The 19947-nt window shown below is 48.4% G+C and overlaps 1 protein-coding gene across 1 annotated transcript in view; it reads right to left on the bottom strand.

The window, feature by feature from the left end:
* The window catches only part of mettl2a (methyltransferase 2A, methylcytidine), a 34784-nt gene extending 15109 nt beyond the window's left edge, over positions 1 to 19675 (bottom strand). Inside the window, exons 1-6 of the mRNA XM_085966613.1 lie at positions 19534 to 19675; positions 17172 to 17263; positions 15298 to 15737; positions 8753 to 8802; positions 5877 to 5937; positions 5404 to 5543 (exon numbers count right to left, since the gene is read on the bottom strand). Coding sequence (XP_085822739.1) covers positions 5404 to 5543; positions 5877 to 5937; positions 8753 to 8802; positions 15298 to 15737; positions 17172 to 17263; positions 19534 to 19649 — 899 coding nt within the window. The 5' untranslated portion in view covers positions 19650 to 19675. The remainder of the gene's footprint in view (positions 1 to 5403; positions 5544 to 5876; positions 5938 to 8752; positions 8803 to 15297; positions 15738 to 17171; positions 17264 to 19533) is intronic.
* Positions 19676 to 19947: the final 272 nt, after the last annotated feature.

Here is a 19947-nt window from a genome sequence, read left to right as displayed (position 1 = left end):
AGCGAGAGAGAGATGGGGCAGGGTGGTGACAGGGAGACAGAGAGAGTGATGGGGCAGGGGCAGAAAAAGGGGGCGGGGTGGAGAGGGAGGGGACGGGGCAGAGAGAGGGCGTGGGGGAGAAAGGGAGAGACAGATTAACAGAAAGAGACAGGGGGGGGGGGGGAGAAAGTCAAGGGAATGGGAGAAAAAGTGTCAGATTAGAAACACTTCAGTATATGTTCAAAACACCTCAGTTAGCCTGTGACGTGGTCTAGGACACCAGTACCAGACACTAGGCACGGTCCAGGACACGAGTACTAGACACAGTCCAGACACTAGACACTGTCCAGGACACCAGTACTAGACACAGTCCAGACACCAGACACAGTCCAGGACACCAGTACTAGACACTAGACACAGTCCAGGACACCAGTACTAGACACTAGACACAGTCCAAACACCAGACACAGTCCAGGACACCAGTACTAGACACAGTCCAGACACCAGACACAGTCCAGGACACCAGTACTAGATACTGTCCAGGACACCAGTACTAGACACTAGACACAGTCCAGCCACCAGTACTAGACACAGTCCAGGACACCAGTACTAGACACAGTCCAAACACCAGACACAGTCCAGGACACCAGTACCAGACACAGTCCAGGACACCAGTACCAGACACTAGACACAGTCCAGGACACCAGTACCAGACACTAGACACAGTCCAGGACATCAGTACTAGACACAGTCCAGGACACCAGTACTAGACACAGTCCAGACACCAGTACTAGACACAGTCCAGACACCAGTACTAGACACAGTCCAGACACCAGTACTAGACACAGTCCAGGACACCAGTACTAGACACTGTCCAGACACCAGACACAGTCCAGGACACCAGTACTAGACACAGTCCAGACACGAGTACTAGACATAGTCCAGACACCAGTACTAGACACAGTCCAGGACACCAGTACTAGACACCAGACACAGTCCAGGACACCAGACACAGTCCGGGACACCAGTACTAGACACGGTCCAGACACCAGTACTAGACACTAGACACAGTCCAGGGCATCAGTACTAGACACTAGACACAGTCCAGATATCAGTACTAGACACAGTCCAGACAGCAGTGCTAGACACTAGACACAGTCCAGGACACCAGCACTAGACACAGTCCAGGACACCAGTACTAGACACTAGACATGGTCCAGACACCAGTACTAGACACAGTCCAGGACATCAGTACTAGACACGGTCCAGACACCAGACACAGTCCAGGACATCAGTATTATACACTAGACACGGTCCAGACACCAGTACTAGACACGGTCAAAACACCAGTACTAGACACAGTCCAGGACAGCAGTACTAGACACTAGACACAGTCCAGGACATCAGTACTAGACACAGTCCAGGACACCAGTACTAGAGACAGTCCAGGCATCAGTACTAGACACTAGACACAGTCCAAACACCAGTACTAGACACAGTCCAGGACACCAGTACTAGAGACAGTCCAGACACCAGTACTAGACACTAGACACAGTCCAGACACCAGTACTAGACACTAGACACAGTCCAGGACATCAGTATTAGACACAGTCCAGGACACCAGTACTAGACACAGTCCAGGACACCAGTACTAGACACTAGACAGAGTCCAGGACACCAGTACTAGACACTAGACACAGTGCAAACACCAGTACTAGACACAGTCCAGGACACCAGTACTAGACACAGTCCAGGACACCAGTACTAGACACTAGACACAGTCCAGACATCAGTACTAGACACAGTCCAGGACACCAGGACTAGACACAGTCTAGGACACCAGTACTAGATACTAGACACAGTCCAGAACACCAGTACTAGACACTAGACACAAGTACTAGGTACTAGACACGGTCCAGGACGCCAGTACTAGACACGGTCCAGGACGCCAGTACTAGACACGGTCCAGGACGCCAGTACTAGACACGGTCCAGGACGCCAGTACTAGACACGGTCCAGGACGCCAGTACTAGACACGGTCCAGGACGCCAGTACTAGACACGGTCCAGGACGCCAGTACTAGACACGGTCCAGGACGCCAGTACTAGACACGGTCCAGGACGCCAGTACTAGACACGGTCCAGGACGCCAGTACTAGACACGGTCCAGGACGCCAGTACTAGACACGGTCCAGGACGCCAGTACTAGACACGGTCCAGGACGCCAGTACTAGACACGGTCCAGGACGCCAGTACTAGACACGGTCCAGGACGCCAGTACTAGACACGGTCCAGGACGCCAGTACTAGACACGGTCCAGGACGTCAGTACTAGACACGGTCCAGGACGTCAGTACTAGACACGGTCCAGGACGTCAGTACTAGACACGGTCCAGGACGTCAGTACTAGACACGGTCCAGGACGTCAGTACTAGACACGGTCCAGGACGTCAGTACTAGACACGGTCCAGGACGTCAGTACTAGACACGGTCCAGGACGTCAGTACTAGACACGGTCCAGGACGTCAGTACTAGACACGGTCCAGGACGTCAGTACTAGACACGGTCCAGGACGTCAGTACTAGACACGGTCCAGGACGTCAGTACTAGACACGGTCCAGGACGTCAGTACTAGACACGGTCCAGGACGTCAGTACTAGACACGGTCCAGGACGTCAGTACTAGACACGGTCCAGGACGTCAGTACTAGACACGGTCCAGGACGTCAGTACTAGACACGGTCCAGGACGTCAGTACTAGACACGGTCCAGGACGTCAGTACTAGACACGGTCCAGGACGTCAGTACTAGACACGGTCCAGGACGTCAGTACTAGACACGGTCCAGGACGTCAGTACTAGACACGGTCCAGGACGTCAGTACTAGACACGGTCCAGGACGTCAGTACTAGACACGGTCCAGGACGTCAGTACTAGACACGGTCCAGGACGTCAGTACTAGACACGGTCCAGGACGTCAGTACTAGACACGGTCCAGGACGTCAGTACTAGACACGGTCCAGGACGTCAGTACTAGACACGGTCCAGGACGTCAGTACTAGACACGGTCCAGGACGTCAGTACTAGACACTAGACACAGTCCAGGACGTCAGTACTAGACACAGTCCAGGACGTCAGTACTAGACACTAGACACAGTCCAGGACACCAGTACTAGACACTAGACACAGTCCAGACACCAGTACTAGACACTAGACATAGTCCAGGACACCAGTACTAGACACAGTCCAGGCACCAGTGCTAGACTTGGATAGAGAACTGGTTGGCGGACAGAAAGCAAAGAGTTGGAATAAACGGGTCGTTTTCCGAGTGGCAGGCAGTGACTAGTGGGGTACCGCAAGGATCGGTCCTAGGACCCCAGCTGTTCACAATATATATTAATGATCTGGATGAGGGAATTGGATGTAATATCTCCAAATTTGCAGACGACACAAAGCTGGGCGGGAGGGTAAACTGCGAGGAGGATGTCGGGAAAATCCAGTACGATTTGGACAGGTTGGGTGATTGGGCAGAAACATGGCAAGGGCAGAAACATGGCAAATGCACTATAATGTGGATAAATGTGAGGTTATCCACTTTGGTGGCAAAAACAGGAAGGCAGATTATTATTTGAATGGCAATAGATTGGGAGAAGGGGAAGTGCAAAGAGACCTGGGTGTCCTTGTGCACCAGTCGCTGAAGGTAAGCATGCAGGTGCAGCAGGCGGTTAAGAAGGCAAATGGTATGTTGGCCTTCGTAGCAAGAGGGTTCGAGTACAGGAACAAGGATGTCTTGCTACAGTTGTACAGGGCCTTGGTGAGACCACACCTTAAGTATTGTGTGCAGTTTTGGTCACCATACCTGAGGAAGGATGTTCTTGCCATGGAGGGAGTGCAGCGAAGATTCACCAGGCTGATACCTGGGATGGCAGGAATGACGTATGAGGAGAGATTGTGTCGATTGGGCTTATACTCACTGGAGTTTAGAAGATTGAGAGGGGATCTCATCGAGACCTATAAAATTCTGTCAGGTCTGGACAGACTAGATGCAGGAAGGATGTTTCTGATGGCCGGGGAGTCCAGAACCAGGGGTCATAGTCTAAGGATAAGGGGTAAGCCATTTAGGACTGAAATGAGGAGGAATTTCTTCACCCAGAGAGTGGTGAACCTGTGGAATTCTCTGCCACATAGGGCGGTGGAGGCCAGTTCATTAAATATATTTAAGAAAGAGTTGGATATGTTTCTTGAGGCTGAAGGGATCAAGGGATATGGGGAAAAGGCGGGGACAGGGTACTGAGTTTGGATGATCAGCCATGATCACATTGAATGGCGGAGCAGGCTCGAAGGGCCGAATGGCCTACTCCTGCTCCTATCTTCTATGTTTCTATGTAGACACTAGACATAGTCCAGGACATCAGTACTAGACACTAGACACAGTCCAGGACACCAGTACTAGGCACAGTCCAGACAGCAGCACTAGACACAGTCCAGGACACCAGCACTAGACACTAGACACAGTCCAGGACACCAGTACTAGACACGATCCAGACACCAGTACTAGACACTAGACACAGTGCAAACACCAGTACTAGACACAGTCCAGACACCAGTACTAGACACTAGACATAGTCCAGGACACCAGTACTAGACACAGTCCAGGACATCAGTACTAGACACAGTCCAAACACCAGTACTAGACACAGTCCAGGACACCAGCACTCGACACTAGACACAGTCCAGGACACCAGTATTAGACACTAGACACGATCCAGACACCAGTACTAGACACTAGACACAGTGCAAACACCAGTACTAGACACTAGACATAGTCCAGGACACCAGTACTAGACACAGTCCAGGACATCAGTACTAGACACAGTCCAAACACCAGTACTAGACACAGTCCAGGACACCAGTACTAGACACAGTCCAGACATCAGTACTAGACACAGTCCAGGACACCAGTACTAAACACTAGACACAGTCCTGACATCAGTACTAGACACTAGACACAGTCCAGGACATCAGTACTAGACATAGTCTAGGACACCAGTACTAGACACAGTCCAGACACCAGTACTAGACACAGTCCAGGACATCAGTACTAGACACAGTCCAGGACATCAGTACTAGACACAGTCCAGGACATCAGTACTAGACACAGTCCAGACATCAGTACTAGACACAGTCCAGACATCAGTACTAGACACAGTCCAGAACACCAGTACTAGACACTAGACACAGTCCTGACATCAGTACTAGACACAGTCCAGACATCAGTACTAGACACTAGACACAGTCCAGGACATCAGTACTAGACACAGTCCAGGACATCAGTACTAGACACTAGACACAGTCCAGACACCAATACTAGACACTAGACACGGTACAGACACCAGCACCAGACATGGTTGAGGGCAGCTGTACTTACTTGTCTGGATGTATCGCTGAGAGTACAAATATGAGGATGATGATGTCCAGGCTCCCGTCTGGCACTGGGTAGGTGGCCTGTGTATCACACAGATCGTGGACAAAAGCGAGGCAGCGAGAGCTGTCATAACCGGAGTTCAACTAGAAACAGAATGACAGAGGCTTTACACTGCTTGTAGACTGCTGCAGGTCACCGGAGCTCAGACTAATGTCTCGGCTGCTAACCTGAGGTGTTCAGGTTTGCTATCGAGAATCTCGAAGTGACTTACCGTACCCCACTGCTGCTTTGAGGCTGTTGGGAAGGCAGAGTGAAGCAGATGCATTTCCGATACACACTGTAAGCGGTAGTTACTTGGGGGTTACACCATGAGGAGCACTACTGGCACAGCACGGATGAATGCCCTCGTGTAGACTGGATTACAGGGAGAGGCACATTCACAGACCAAAGCAAGACCACAATCGCAACTCTCTCACCTTGACGAGTTCCACGGCAGTAGAGGAGAAGTCGCAGCAGTACACAAACAGCCCTGGGTCACTGCAATGTACAAGAGGAGAGTTAGTGACCGGCATCAAGCCTTCCATCAGTAAACTGAGCAACTTGCTAGAACTGCCCAGAGATAAGCATTCTTACATCACAGATGCCAGGGCCAGTTCCTGTTACAGGAACAGAACTGAAAATCTAGGACCATTTTCTCTCCACACCTTTTACATCCAGTCTTGCTAACTAGGTGACAGAATCCCATGAACTCTTCTTCCCATCTTACCCCAGTTCCTGTAGCACGTATTGTTTGATTTCTGTTAAATGGCAGACAAGAGAGAGTCTGGAGCACATTGCCAACAGGTTAAAGTGACATCAGAAACCGGTTGTGTGGACAGTTAGTGAACAGGAATCTGGGGTTAGCCCTAAATCTAATTCTGCAGACACAGGAAGACAGATGAAAGTGTTCTGATCATTATCTAATGACTCCTGCTGGTAAACACACCTCTGTGACTATATTTGTTTTGTTTCAGTAAACTTTTGCGAAAGTCGTGTCAATCACCTCAGAAGGAACCTAGTGATAAATGTCCACTTCTGACACCAGCTCCCTTGTGGCTGTGGGAAGGCTCTGAGACTAGTACTAATTTATGCTAAATTAACCCGGGCTGGGGAGGGTGAAGAGAGGGTCTGTGTCAACGTTCCCGTTGGAGGTCCCGCGCAGGGCGCACACCGGCTTTTACAGGGAAGAAACCGCGCATGTGCAAAAATTTGAATGAGCCGCTCACCCAGTTAAAGGGACAGCGCACTAAAAAAAATTAGGGGGAACATTGGTCTGTGTCTGCTCGGAACGGAGTTAATATCATCCCAGACGCATTTCGCTTTGGACTCTTACAGCCACCCGGAGTTGGGCACAGGGCCAAGTCCACTGTGCCAACTCGCTACCCCAGCCGTAGATTTTAGGGTAGTAGATATACATAAACCTCGGGAGTAGGGAGAGATGATGTATTCCCCCCAAACCCTGTCTCACTCACACAGGTAACGGGTATTAGACACACGTGAGTTGCAGCTGCTACCACCCCAGGCAATGGTTGCACTGTAACAGAGTCAGCTACCCAAGCTTGGCAGAAGAAGTGTGTGTGATCAAAGCAGGCAAAGGTCAGTTTACAGGGTTTTTTGCAAATAAGAATTTTCTGCAAGCTACATTTTGCAACACTCTTGCTTAGCACCAAGCGTTACAAAAGATATGGCTCAAATATATAACTCCTGATGCATAGGATGCGCGAGTCAGTGACAAGTATTAATCCATGTGCAGAAAGTCTGATCTGATTTTGTGCGGCACACAAGAGAAAAGTAAAAACTAGTTCTTACATATTCATGATGATGTTACGTCGCGGTACGCAATGCAATACTGCAACAGTTTGGTCGCTTAATTCCTCCTACAGTTCTATTCTCCAGGTGACCACTGGAGGGAGTAATTGAGCAGAATCCTGCATAACTCCAGTAAGGCTGATAAATACAGGAAACTTTGTGATATCCGGCACCGACGGGACCGAGCTGTTGCCGTCCCATCAAAACTGCCGGACAAACCAGCGCTAATGTTAAAACATACGGAAGCTTTTGAGCTCCGTATCTAGCAACAAACCCTGCAGCTTCTAAACAGTCGACCGTAGCTTGCAAGTGTCTCTGTAGCTAAGCAACAGCTTTAGCTAGACCTTGCAGAGCCTGACTGGTGAAAAAAAAGCAACGAAAAGAAAAAAAACTTACTGAACCAACTCCTGAATTTTGCCGGTGGCTCGAGCGTTCCGGACAGTTAACCTCCGGATAAACCAAAGTTTCCTGTAGTTACATAGAATATACGGCACCAGAAACAGGCCATTTGGCCCAACCAGTCCATGCCGGTGTTTATGCTGCACTCGAGCCTCCTCCCATCCTTCCTCATCTAAATCTATCAGCATAACCCTCAAACCTCTTCTCCCTCATATGCTTATCTAGCTTCCCCTTAAATGCATCTATACTATTCGCCTCAACCACTCCCTGTGGTAGCGAGTTCCACATTCTCACCACTCTGTTTCTTCTGAATTCCCTATTTGATTTCTTGGTGACTATCTTTTATTGATGGCCTCTAGTTATGCTCTTCCCCACAAGTAGAAACACTCTCTTTGTGTCTACTCTATCAAAACCTTTCATAATTTTAAAGACCTCTATTAGGTCAAGAGAAAAGAGACCCAGCCTGTTCATCCTTTCCTGATATGTATACCCTCGCATTTCTGGTACCATCCTTGGAAATCTTTTTCGTGCCCTCTCCAGTGCCTCTATATCCTTTTTATAATATGGCGACCAGAACTGTACACAGTACTCTAAGTGTGGTCTAACCAAAGTTCGATACAAGTTTAAACTGTATTTATATAGTGCCACATCACCACCTCAGGATTTTACAACCAATGGATTACTTCTGAAGTGCTGTTATTACTGTCATGTAACAGCCAAGTTGCACACAGCAAGGTCCCAGTAACAGCAAGTTTATGAATGATCAGATAATCAATTTTTGGTGATGTTGGTTGAGGGAGGAATGTTGGCCGAGAGAACACCCCTGCTCGCCTTTGAATCGAGCCATGGTATCTTTTTACATCCACCCGAGCAGGCAGAATCTCTGCTTAATGCCGCATCTGAAAGACGACCCCTCCGACAGCGCAGCACTCTCTCCGCACTACACTGAGGTGTCAGCCTGGATTATGTGCTCAAGTCCGCAGTGGGGCTTGAACCTACAGCCTCGTGACTCAGGCGACAGTGCTACCACTGTGCCAATCGGGTACGGAGGTATCATCTGAGGCATACCTCAGTGAATGGTGTGATGGGGAAACTTTGTTCTTACTTGTTAGTTTGTAGAATGGGGAACACTGTATTTCCAACTCCACAGCCAACCTAGTGAGGAGAGAAAGATAGAAATATTTGGTACACAATTTGAAAAGTATACATCAATGCTGCACAGAGTGTTTGTTAAGGCTGTTCCAAATAAACCCTGTGTTTGGAACCATCTCAACAACAACTTGCATTTACACGGTGCCTTTAATGTAGTAAAACGTCCCAAGGCGATTCACAGGAGTGTAATCAGACAAGAACTGACACCGAGCCAAAGGAGGAGACATTAGGAGAGGTGAAGAGCTGGGTTTCAACTAGCATCTTAATGGGAGAGAGAGGAAAACGCAGAATTAAAAATCTGCCTGAAGTACTGGCTCAGTTGAGGAAACTCAGACTGTGCTAACGTTATTATAAAAAGACACAACTATTTTGTTAGGAAGGAGATCGAGAGCCATCGGGACAAATACAGGCAAAGATAATCAGACTGAGGGGAGCTGCTGGGTCCTTCAAGTTGAAGGAGGACGACTGTTCATGGACAAACATTGCAGGATGGAAGGTGATGGGGATTTGCTGGATCTACCTTTAGGGTCAGTCGTGAGAAAACTTAGGGAACCTTTGCCCAGGAGATTAAATTGGCTAGGTAGCGTCTGTGATAAAGCAGATTGCGTGTGAAATGTGCGTTTGATGGGCTGAATGGCCTTATCTATTTGCATGCTTTCGTCCAGCTCCTCAGGGTGTAGGGATGAGGCACAGGAGAAGCTCGTCGCACTTTGGGATTTTTTTTTGTGTGACCATTTTTCCTCAGAAAAGATTTGGAAAAGAATCAACGAATGAGGCGTTGAAGTTGTTTCCCCAAAGACTGTAAACAAGAAGCAATTTATTGTATTGGGAGGTCCCTGATCCTGGACGCCAGATAGGGCTTGTCTGGCATAGGCCCCATAGGTCTTTAGGATGTGAACACAGTGAGATAAAGAGAGAGATAGAGACACACGCAGTCAGTCAAGTTTTTAAACAGGAGGGTGTAAGGGTATCTTTCACCAGCTCAGAACGTTAGAACACTGGAGGGTACTAGCAGTTATTTTGTTCAAGTAAAGAAAGATGACCCACTGATGTGTTCACTATTTTGTATTATTAAATAAAGACATATTCTAATGACTGCACCGAGTCCAATCTTTAATGTTGCTCTCTATGTTTATTTACCATGAAATAAAGCAGCTTAATGATTCCTATCTGGCCTCATGGTTTTCCTTCAAAAAGATTGGACAGGCGTTATGTGGTGACAGGCATGAATGGCACAGATATCTGGTTTATGTCACAAGGGGCTACTAATGTTACACCCCGGCTTACACTATCGTATGGTTAAGCACTGGGTAGTATGGGCACACCTCAGACTGCTAACGAGAGCGGGCACACCTCAGACTGCTAACAGGAGCGGGCACAACTTAGACTGCTAACGAGAGCGGGCACACCTTAGACTGCTAACGGGAGCGGGCACACCTTAGACTAACGGGAGCGGGCACACCTTAGACTAACGGGAGCGGGCACACCTCAGACTAACGGGAGCGGGCACACCTCAGACTAACGGGAGCGGGCACACCTTAGACTGCTAACGGGAGCGGGCACACCTTAGACTAACGGGAGCGGGCACAACTTAGACTAACGGGAGCGGGCACACCTCAGACTAACGGGAGCGGGCACACCTTAGACTGCTAACGGGAGCGGGCACACCTTAGACTAACGGGAGCGGGCACACCTTAGACTAACGGGAGCGGGCACACCTCAGACTAACGGGAGCGGGCACACCTCAGACTGCTAACGGGAGTGACCACTGCTGGAACTCAGTGCATATTTGAGGCAATCCCAAAGCGGTGTGGCTGTGCCTTTACTGAAACGTACACACTGCATTAGGGAAAAGGAAGAGATGAGAGGGAGTAGATGCCAAAAGCACATTTGATTTGGATAAACATGATGGTCAAAGACCAAACCTCCGTCAGGAGCAGGGACATCCAGAAGGTTAAAGGTCAAGATGGGGACACTCGAACTGCTCTGCATCTCTTTAAATGGTGCCCTGCAATTTTTACTGTCCATCAGAAGCAAGCTGGCCATGGTGGAGAGGAGCAGGGAGTGCTCCTAGTGTACTGCCCAACATTCCTCCCCCAACCAACACCACCTCGACACATTAACCAGTCATTCATCTTATTGCCGTTTCTAGGATCTTACTGTGTGCAAAATGGTTGCCGACAGTGATCACAGTTCAAAAAGCAATTAAGCGTTTGGAAATAACAACAGAAAATGCTGGAAAAACTCAGCAGGCCAGGCAACATCCGTGGAGAGAGAAACAGAGTCAACGGCCCCGATTTTCGGCTTGTGTGGGAAATGGTCGGATTTCCCCGAATGTGGGGTTTCTGGCACACATAAAAAAGTGTCAGCCAGCCCCATGCAATTTTCCCTCAATTGGCCAATTAATTCCCAGTATGTGGGAAGCCTTGCTAATTGTCTAAATCGAGTCAGAAATCCCCACAGTATGATATCATCATTCGTGGTGCTTTCAAGGTTCATGGCAAGCATTGCATCCTCTGAAGGCTTCCAAATGAACCATACAGGATGGCAGAGGAGCCTGCAGCAGCTGTGGGCAGTGCCAGACCCCGAGCTGCCTTCAAATTCGACGATGCTTCACTGCAAGCATTATTGGATGGGGTTAGGGCCCACAGGGAGGTCCTCTTCCCTAGGTCAGGGAGGAAGAGGCCTCCCACTGAGACCAATGCTGCATGGATGCAGGTGTCAGCAGATGCCAACTCGCTGGGAGTCACCAGAGGAACCTTGGCATTACATCTGTAACTCCTTCCTTTACTCCCCCACAGTACCATCCAGAGCCCCCGTCCTCACTGTGGAGGAGGAAGAGGCTGTGTAGCCAGACTCCTCAGAGGAAGCTCCAACCTCTGAGGGTGCAGCGTCAGCAGAAGTAAGCGCAGCCAGCACCAGCGCAGACACTCACACCTCGGGGGGACCTTTGGGACATAGAGTAGTGTTGTCACCTGGTGTTTCACAGCTGACAAGTGAGCCTCAGCAGATTCTGGAGACAGGGACAGCAGTGGAGAGTCCTCGTCGGAGGGCGCAGGGCTCTGCCAGCTCAGCTCAGCTGTGCTGCATCTCGACCCTCTGCCTCTGGGTCCATCCGCAAGAGAAGAGGTGATGTATCTCCATGCACAGATGCAGGAGTCTCTGGCAGGTTTTGTCTCCAGGGTCGCTGCAAGTGTGGAGCGAATGGAGGAGTCCATAGCGACCATGAGCAGAGCCTTTGTGGAGTCATTGGTGCATGACCGCAGCACCATGGAAAGGTTGGCAACCTCCATGGAGGAGATAACTCGCCAGCATACGGAAAATATGGTGAGTGCTCATAAGAGAATGACATCTCTTGAGGAGCGTTGGCCATCTGTTGAACAGAGAAACCAGATCTTCATGGAAGTCCTTCTGAGTAGGACTGCCAGTGCAGAAATGGGTCCCACTGGCCCCCTAAAGCACAGCAAGGTGCTCTCAAGCCACTTCCAAGCGCTGGCCCCTTCTGGTTTGTGCAGCTTCAGGTGAGTGATCAGCAGCCTGGTGCTCCTGGTAATCATCCTGCTGTTCTTGGTTCTGCTGCTGCCACCTCTGCTGTTGGAGATCCTCTAATGCCAGGAAGGGAAGGTGCCAAAGGCCTCCCATGCTTCTAGCAGATGCCTCGGTTGAGGAGGTCCTGAGTTAGGGTGGTGAGAGGGGCTTCCCAGGAGCTCACACTGAAGAAGTGTGTGAGGCTCCAACTTTCTGCAGCTGCTCCTAAAGCTTCAAATAGTTCCCCCAAGCCTTGATCAACAAGGTCCTGCAGCCTGCAAATGCTGCCTCTTTAAATCTCTTCAGCCCTCAGCGACCTGCTGCTGCAAGCAAGCAAGCCAGCTGTTTTCACGCCAGCTCTCATCGGCGGGGTTCCCCGCAGGCGGGTTTCAGGTGGGGAAAGCCCCAAAGTCGCAACGGCACGGGAAAATCGTCCTTAACAAGGTGATCATTGGTGATTAGTGCTCCGACGAGCAGTCCCGCCAGCGGCGGGCGGGACTGATGCGGGGCGCGTGGAAACGGCGGTCCGAAAGTTGGACGGGGCGGGGAATCAGGTGGGGGGGGGTGGGGGGGGGGTCCCGACCCGCTTTTTCTGCGATTTTCGGACCACGGCCGCATGAAAAGCCGCCCGACAGCTGCCCGAAAATCGGGGCCAACGTTTCAGGTCGAAACCCTTCGTCAGGACTGAAAAAGCACAGGAAATGAAACAGATTAAAAGGCCAGTTTGGGGGCTGGGAAATGGGGATGAAAGAACAAAAGAGAAGTGAAGAGACATTAAGAGGTATTCAAAACCAGACGAGATGGTGATAGGATTAGTGGAGACAAAAGACGGCTCTAGATTAGGTGTGAAATGCGCTGGCAGAATGGGAGACAGCTGCCATGTGGGAGAGAGAAAAAGGGGGAAGGACCAAAACAAAGGAGTGGATAAAAAATATATATAAAAATGTAATAGGGTTTCGACCTGAAACGTTGACTCTATTTCTCTCTCCACAGATGTTGCCTGGCCTGCTGAGTGTTTCCAGCATTTTATTATTTCGGATTTCCAGCATCCGCAGTATTTTGCTATCGTAAGCGTTTGGAGATGTGTGTCAGAGAAGTGTCAAGAGTCTGAGAGACTCTTTCATCTTGCTTGGCCCCCCCAGCCGGGTATAATCTCGTCCTCATCTGATCTCCACACGCACGCACTCTCCAGCAGAGGTTGTTTGATAATGACGGGCAGGAACCTGGGCTAATTCCCCTTGTCCAAGCCAAGGACAGAGATCCGCAAGTGTAGCACCTAAACTGTCATCCCAGCTCAGAGCAGCTAACTCAGTGCTACACAGGAACATAGCATCAACAGGACTGGAGAAGACCATTGTGGCTCATCTGCCAGTCCTAGTGTTTAGAAAATATATCCCGATATCGGATGCTTATAAAATCTTTCTCCAACTTATCCAACTATCTTCAATCTGATAATACAATCAGTCCGCTCTGCCCCCCTGGGAAGTCTGTCCACCATCTGCGCAAACTAGTTAAATCTACTTTTCACTCTCCCTCTTCTAATGTTTGAGCTGTGCCCATGTGTTGTGAAATCTGTGACTGCGTTAATGCAGATGTTTATCTTGTCAATGCCCTTTTGGCTCTTGAATAGTTCAATACTGAAAGAACTTGTATTTATATAGCGCCTTTCACAACCTCAGGACGTCCCAAAGCGCTTTACAGCCAATGAAGTATGTTTGAAATGGAGTCACTGTAGGAATGTAGGAAACGCGGCAGCCAATTTGTGCACAGCAAGGTCCCACAAACTCCAATGACCAGTTAATCTGTTTTTAGTGATGTTGGTTGAGGGATAAATATTGACCAGGAGAACTCCCCTGCTCCTCCTCGAATAGCGCCGTGGGATCTTTTACATCCACCTGAGGGGGCAGACGGAATCTCGGTTTAACGTCTCATCCGAAAGACGGCACCTCCGACAGTGCAGCACTCCCTTAGTAAGTTTAAACAAAAGTTTAAAATATCTTCTTCAGAGTGCATTTCTTGCACAGACTGAAGATCTGAAAGACTTTTGTAGCAAACAGTCTTTCATAGATTTCTAGAAGCAATGTTTGTCCTTTGATCAGCTGATGTTCCTCTTCACTACATTTAGTCCAAGTGTCAATTCTGGAAACTGAAACCATAGTTGAGTAGCTTTAGCAGTGCCTTTACGTCAAAAGAGGCCCTTCATGTTGATATTAATGGGTCAGCTTTGAGCGATAATGAATTTGTCTACTTCTTCAGCCTACAAACTAGCATAAATTAAGTATCTGAAAGAACGACCCAGCCACCAAATAAAGCTACCCAATAAGATAAGCACCTACATCCTGGCTAATCTACATAGCAAAGGATCTGTCTGTGTTCTTGGAAATAGCTGAGCTCCGATCGCCAGCTCAGAGTTCGACAAGGAAAGGCAGCTTCTCTCTCTCTGAAAATGTGCACGAGCTGGAACAGCTTTGCCTACTGGCCATTTCCCTGACAGACAAAAGAAGTCTTCAAAATGCAAAGCCAATTTTGAAATTCAGATTGCTGTGTGTGTCTGAAGTCCTGTTTAAAAGAAAGGTACAGAGTACGTCCCTATTAGACACTGGATGAAACCTCTGCTTCCTTCACAGTTAGCACAGACCAGTGATGCCATCTGGGACCCTCTTGGCCGCTTTGGTGCAGTATTACAACCCGCAGCACAGACACCCACTAAGTAATTGTTCTTTCCTCCAGCACCCTCCTCTCTTTCCCCGCCTCTGTACTTGCTTAAAACCTGTTCAATCTCTTAACCTTTTCCAGTTCTGACCAAGGTCATCGATCTGAAACTTTAACTCTGTTTCTCTCTCCACAGATGCTGCCTGACCTGCTGAGTATTTCCAGCATTGTCTGTTTATATTGACATAGTTGGGTAAGCTCAGTTGCTTTATTTAACGGGCATTACCTGTAAAACAATGCAAAACATTCACATATTACCTCAAGTATACGGAATGTTGCAGAGGCTCCTGCGTAGTCTGTGTCCGATAGTTCCGTCTCACACAACTTCGTGGGCTCCTGGGGCGTACCCACTGAAGACAAGTCCACAAGTCCGTCTGTTCTTCGACCGCCCTGCAGATGGGCGGCATCAACTGGCAAACCATTCTGCTCCTGGACACACATGGCTGGTTCTTCTTCACATATCCGGGGTGGGTGGGAGCCGTTCTCAACGGTCCCGTCAAGGCAGCTCCCGGGGTCAGCATTGCCACGATGGTCCGATGCTGCGGCAGTAGGCGTGGATTTATTCAACAGGAAGGATTTACAATTGGGAACCAGCTCGGGGAACTCTGTGAAGAGCCAGTGACGGTCTTTGAAAAACCGGTTCTCGTGGATTTTGTAGAAGTCATTCCAGTAGCCATTGGCCTTGCTCTCGTATTCCGCTGTTTGGAAAGCGAGCCAAATTTGAAAAAGATACTTAAATCATTTTAACTATAGCCTAAGGTGTCCCAGCAGCACACTTTACCACACTGTTAACTTACACAATTTGAGATTGTAAATGCTACATTTGTAACATCACTCGAAAAGAGACACCAAGCTCGAGTCTTAAAATCTTTTAGGTCAACAGAGAAAGACTGAGGGAAGCGAGGAGTTAAACAGGTTTGAGATCCTGGGAAAGAATGAGTTTGAGACAACGTGCCAAGTCTCACGTGCAACACAGTGAAAATGCAATAGCTTAGGAGGAACAATAGAGGGACACTGACCACTGATAAAATAGAGAAAAGCAAATAGAGAGAGAGACACACACAGACAGACAGAGAGTAAGACACAGACAGTGAGAGAGAGACACACAGACAGACAGTGAGAGAGTGAGACACAGACAGAGCAAGAAAGCTTATGGAATCACAGGTTTTTTCTAGTACCCTGTCCAGAGTAAAATGTGGGGATCTGTGCACTAATTGCACAGCTTCATTCACTCTGGAAAGATGGGTCTAGAATTTGCTTTAAATGTTGTGTAAAATCATGCACTCTGCACCAACATTAATATGCTTTAGGCACTGGCTGCTAGTTAGTTGGATGTATAAATCTTTTGAGATTCTGGACTTCAAGTCACTGGTTTGGTTTGTTGGTGAGGCTGAATGGTGAGTGATAGTTTGGACCATGGGAGGATCAGTCCAACCGTCGGCACCATGCTTTCTCTTGTGATTTTGTCGTCCTGTATATCTCACTGCCGGAGGACTATGACCTAGTCAATGAGATACCAATAGTTTGTGCAAACATCCAAGAAATCTCTCACTTTTTGGAAGATTATGTTCATTCGTAAGCACAGATGTCAAAAATGGAATGTTAAAAAATATCAATGATAAGTGGGACAATAAGATGTGTCTCAATAAAGATCTGTGGAGATTTGAGCACAAAAATCTAGGCCGACACTCCAGTGCAGTACGAAGGGAGTGCTGCACTGTCGGAAGTGCCGTCTTTCAGAGACGACGTCAAACCGAGGCCCCGTCTGCTCTTTCAGGTGGACGTAAAAGATCCCAAGGCACTATTTCGAGGGGAGTTATCCCCGGTGTCCTGGCCAATATTTATCCTTCAACCAACATCACTAAAACAGATTATCTGGTCATTGTCACGTTGCTGTTTGTGGGAGCTTGCTGTGCACAAATTTGGCCGCTGGTTCCTGCATTACAACAGTGACTCCACTTCAAAAGTACTTCATTGGCTGTAAAGCACTTTGAGACGTCCTGAGATTGTGAAAGGCGCTATATAAATGTAAGTCTTTCTTTTTATTGCACTGATTTAAAAGCTGTGACAGGTCTCCCTTTGAACTGGCGTCAGCCTGTGGAAGGAAAGGAAAGCTGCTGTGATTCACTCACCTCGTTTCTCTGAAGATACAAGTTGGGTACAGTTTTCCTCAACTTTCTTCCTGGCTGCAGCCTCCTGTTCTTCAGACCACTCCACATTATCCCTGCGTGAGGAGAAAAGGAATGCAATTCACCTCAGTAATCCGTCTAATGGAGGAGAAGTCACACATGGATTCTGTTTCTGATCGCTAGCAAGTGGAACCTACAGGACAGTTAATGATGTCCAGTACTGTACTCACTATGGTACTGGACTAGCAATCCAGTGGTCATGACTTTAAATTTCACCATCGCAAATTATGAAACTAAATTCAATAAATCTGGTAACTTGTTCACTGGAATCAAATAAATGACCATGAAAGCATTTGGATTGATGTAAAAAAAAAAACTTACATCCTTCAGGGAAGGGACCCTGACATCTCTGCCCAATCTGGCCTACAAGTAACTCCAGGTTACACTACACGGTTGGCACTTAACACCCTCCGAATACAAACAATTGGTAAAAGTCTGACTACCCTTTTATTATTAATGAACAATAATGGCAGCCTCCCTCCCAGGAAAGAATATAAAAGTGTGTGGGTGGATGTCATGAGGGTGGAACTTTGGTCAACTGTGTGTGTTGTTAGAAATTAGGGGTACCTAAAATGTATATGGGTGTGTGAACGAAAGTGAGACGTGAATAATAGTGTTTAAATGATTGTATTAGACCTTGAGACAAGGGGTTAATGTATAAGTTGTGTTTTACTGGAACTGCTTAAGTTTCATTTTCCTGGAAACTTGTATTAGAGCTTGAGATAAAGTGTCTTTAGACTAGTATCAGATTAGATGGATAGATGCTTAAAATTTGCCCATGTTTTCAGTCCCCTGCGGATGTTATAGCATTCCAACAGTGGCAGTCACATATGGCCTTGCTTCCCAGGCTAGCTGTCTGCTGCTTGTGTGCTAGGAAGGCCGCTATCTTTAATTTGGCCATATGTTTCTCCCATTACTGCTAACAGAACTACTTGCGAAGATATGTAGAAGTTAATTAAGTAAAGAACATAGAATAGAAAGAATTTATGGGAGTTAATGTATCATCTCAGGATAGAATAGTCTGTTAGATTAGGAGAAAATAGTTTGGAGAGCAGCCAGTTGAGTAGACAGCTCTAGCATGGGTGATTAAAAGGCCCAAGGCTGTGCCTGGTACACGCACTGACTGCACCAGGGAGGACAAAGATGAACGAGATAAGAGGAATTTAGATGGATTGGCCTTCAAAATGTATAAACAAGAAAGACATGTGAGGAAAAGCACAAGACCCCTTAAGGGAGGGTTCTTATCTGTAAGTTTAGACAAAGAACTCAACATGCCAATGGGCACTTTGTTTTAAGGGGAACCTCTATAGATGAAATGGTCTTGTCAATATTCTACCCCATGTAAGCCCCTAAAAAGTATAAAAGGAGGAGCTGAAAAGCCCCTAGCACAGACGGTGGAGTGAAGAGCTTCCGAGTGGATCGATGGTCTAACACTCTTCTGAGAGTGGACCCATGCTGACCCTAGTCTAACAAGCTTAGTGGTTCTAGAAGAGAGACGGAGAAAAGCCATAAGCCTAAGAGCTGTTCGCGTACGCCAGCCGTCTGTCCAATCTGGACCGGTACTTGCTGCTGTCACGGTTGTACGTTTTTGCTGTATAACTGGTGTGTTATATCAGTCTGTAACTCTGATTAAACACAACATAGCCACCATATTGGTTTGCACTCAAAACTTGATTATTTGAAAGTGTGTTTAATTTGGAAAAGTGCAGTGGGTATGGTGAATGCGGACATACGTCCAGCCTTCAGGGAAAAGCATTAAAGCAGGCGGAGAAATAGTGTGATCTGGGCATTCTAGTGCATAGATCTCTAAAGGTTCATGAGTACTTTTGAAGTGGAGTCACTGTTGTAATGTGAGAAACGCAGCAGCCAATTTGCACACAACTCCCCTGCTTTTCTTCAAAATGGTGCAGTGGGATCTTTTACGTCCACTTGAGAGAGCAGAGGGGCCCTCGGTTTAACGTCTCATCTGAAAGACGGCACCTCCGACAGTGCAGCACTCCCTCAGCACTGCACTGGGAGTGTCAGCCTAGCTTTATGTGCTCAAGTGCCTGGCGTGGGACTCGAACCTACAACCTTCTGACTCAGGCAAAGTGCGCTACCAACTGAGCCACAGCTGACACTGGGTGTTGGGGTCTATTCATAGCAGAATTGACTATTTAACAAGACCTTGGTCAGACCCGAGGGGGGCCTAGCTGGCCAGGTGGTGGCTGGGTTGAGAGCGGGGAGCCGGAGACGCTGCTCCCTCCCTCTCGGGGTGTGCGAGCTCCATGTCCCAGGCCTGCCCGTGTGTCGCGCGTACTCTCACCAGGCATTGTGCTGAAAGACCCGGCCCGGGTCAGTCAGGTAACGGCTCCCGAACTGCGGTCTCAGCGGAGCCGAGTCTGTCTCAACGGGCGCGGCCATGACAGAACGGCGAGGCATGCCGGGACGGTGGAGGAACAGGCGGTCCTCCGAGCTCGGCGCGGAGGCATGCCGGGATACTGGAGGAGCTGGTGGTCCTCCGAGCTTGGCGGTGGAGAAGGAAGCGCAGTTGGCTCGGGCGGAAGGGGGCGCTGCAGGATGGCGGGAGCCGGCTCCGGCCTGTAACCCTTGAATTGTCTCCTCAGCTCATCTTTTGACCATTTCAGAACTGGACAAAGGGCAGATCAGAAGCTCTCAGATTTTCTCTAGCGTGAAAATCCATTGAAAAACTTTAATAACCTTTCAATCCTCACAGAAA

The sequence above is a fragment of the Somniosus microcephalus genome, chromosome 24 (genome assembly GCF_052327205.1).
Source record: "Somniosus microcephalus isolate GS21.2 chromosome 24, FLI_Smic_1.0, whole genome shotgun sequence".
Classification (NCBI taxonomy): domain Eukaryota; kingdom Metazoa; phylum Chordata; class Chondrichthyes; order Squaliformes; family Somniosidae; genus Somniosus; species Somniosus microcephalus.
This window is presented reverse-complemented; position numbering and strand designations above follow the sequence as displayed.